Source organism: Labeo rohita, chromosome 2 (assembly GCF_022985175.1).
Source record: "Labeo rohita strain BAU-BD-2019 chromosome 2, IGBB_LRoh.1.0, whole genome shotgun sequence".
Taxonomy (NCBI): domain Eukaryota; kingdom Metazoa; phylum Chordata; class Actinopteri; order Cypriniformes; family Cyprinidae; genus Labeo; species Labeo rohita.
In genome coordinates, this window is record NC_066870.1 from 36,902,311 (window position 1) to 36,904,810 (window position 2,500).

General features: G+C 31.5%; 1 protein-coding gene across 2 annotated transcripts in view; it reads right to left on the reverse strand.

Annotated features, from left to right (window-relative positions):
• The window catches only part of ranbp3b (RAN binding protein 3b), a 20,175-nt gene that overhangs the window by 2,922 nt on the left and 14,753 nt on the right, over positions 1-2,500 (reverse strand). For both annotated transcript variants that reach the window (XM_051126655.1, XM_051126646.1), the window contains exons 12-13: positions 799-895; positions 213-337 (exon numbers count right to left, since the gene is read on the reverse strand). In XM_051126655.1, coding sequence (XP_050982612.1) covers positions 213-337; positions 799-895 — 222 coding nt within the window. The remainder of the gene's footprint in view (positions 1-212; positions 338-798; positions 896-2,500) is intronic.

Genomic DNA, 2,500 nt, shown 5'->3' on the forward strand with positions numbered 1-2,500 from the left:
TTTAATACATATAAAACTTTGTGCCATAACCACTTTATAAATAAAAAGTGGTTATGCTAAGGAAAACAAATCAAATACATTAACAGCACCAAAAATATACTGATTTACATTAACTCCTTTCCTTTTCTTTCTAAACTAAAGGAGGTTTCAGTACGAAAAAAAAAGTAAATACACATACTGAATGTCACATTAATGTTCTCTCATCATCTCACCTGTAAAACATTGCTCTCCGCCTCCTCTCCCGTACGGACCTCCACTTTCTCTAGAATGCACTTCTTGGCAGTGGCTTTGGTGTACGCAGCTGCCGACTCTTCCAGAGACTCTGTTACACTGTGATCTGACACACAAACAAAGAGAAAAACATCATTTCAACACCTCAGGATGAACTGATCGCAGCAGACATGCTTATTATGGTAATGGCTTGGCTCATGAATATTAATTAGAGCAAGACAACACTGACTGCTAATCCTAGAGCATCCAGTCACATACCTAATTTAATATTCAATGAGCCAAACAATCAAAGTGTGATTCTAGTATAACCAATGTCAAGAAACAATCTATTTTTTATACTCTTATACTTATTAAATTGAATGTAAAGTATCTTTTATAACAATTTATTTCTGTTATTTTTTTTTTTTTTTTAATGTTTACTAATTTTAATTTAATTAGTTTTAATTTATTTTAATAGCATATAGAAACCAATTAATATAAAAACATATGCATATAAATAAATAAGAAACAAATACATATTTTTATTTATTTATTTTTTGTGTATGTGAAATGGAGTTGTGCACCTACTTTTCTCAGGTGTGGCCTCTTGTGATGATGGCTCGGATACTGGAGCTGGACCGTCTTTACTGACCTCGACTGCCACCTCACCTCCTTTCGGTGGGCTCTGAAAGCATTCACATTCCAAACGAACCTTATACACCTCTGATGATCCATTTCAGTAGTTACCCAATAGTTACCCAAAATAAAAACTGAACAGGTTACGGTCTGATCTTTTGCAACAACGAGGCACAATGGCTTTTTTTGAGTCACTTCCTACATTATCAACTGAATGGAAAAGAGCAGCTTAGACTCTCTGCTAAACTTCTTTTTGAGTCAAACCAACACTAGGAGTAAATTATTTTTATTTTAGCAGGGCTCTACAGCGACTGAAAACTACTGCGTGTGACTATGAAAAAATTTTAGAAGCACCATGTGCGAGTGACCCGATCAGCATATTTGTGTTTGTGCTGAGGAAAGCTTTAAAGGTTTCTACATGTTTTTGCAACGTTGAGTAACATGCAACATTTATATCGAACTAATCCTTTCATAAACAAGGTGTAGAGAGAGTGTAAATAAGAGATTGACTGTGCAGTGTAGAGAGCTTCGTTGATTATAATGGTGAGGTCACTATAAACTATGATGAGTGACAGCTTTTAATGATTTTAAGGGAGTTTGTAAATGAGATACTGATTTAATACAACAGTTAAATAAACAGGAAGTTAATATTAAGTGACTTACATTGTCTGACAATAACACTACTGCCTGATTCTGCTCTATTTCATCGGCAAAAATAGTTTGAAACAAGTCACAACCGGGCCACGCATCTCCATTCAAGTCAATGATTCAATTTCCCATTCATTAAGACACCAAGAATTCATTGACTTATCCCCCTATTATAAAATTAATAAATGCATAAATAACATTTTAAAAAGTGGTTATGGCAAAGCAAAAATAAATTAAAAATAAATAAATAAATAAATAAATAAATAAAAGAAAAACATATAAATGGCACCAAAAGTATATTGACTTGCCCTTTTTCATTTAAAAAAAAAAGATATAGTGTGTTAATGGCAAAAAAATAAAATAAATCAAATAAAAATATATAAGCAGCACCAAAAGCGTGTAGACTTATCCTTTCCTTTCTATATAAAAAATATAAAGTGATTATGGCAAAAAAAAAAAAAAAAAAAAAAAAAATACATACAATAAAAATACATAAACGGAACCAGAAATATTGAATTGTCCTTCCTTTTCTACATAAAAAAAATATGTATAAAAAAATATACAGTGAGTCAATGATTCAATTTCCCATTCATAAAGAGAGTCACTTGTTTTATTCCTGAATGAATCAGCCGTTCAGACGAATCAAATGAATGATTCAGTAATTAAATCAGTGACTTGCTGCCACCTACTGGCAGTTTGTTTAATTTTTAAAGTAACTTTTAATTATTTAAATCATTTAATATTTGTTTTCAAAAATTTTATACTTAAAACCTTGATCTCAACATGAATTTCTGAATTTGATTGCACTCATGCCACCTCTGAGCCTCATTAAACATATGAAAATACACCTACAAGCCACTTTTGTGTTCTTCTGTTCCACCTCTGTAGTACTAATACTGATTTCAGTTGATAGGCAAGTTATTCTCATTCTACTTGTTCTTATTCTGTTGTTTTAATTAGAAATGTAAAAACTTTGACATAAAAGATGACATACCCTTAATAAAGT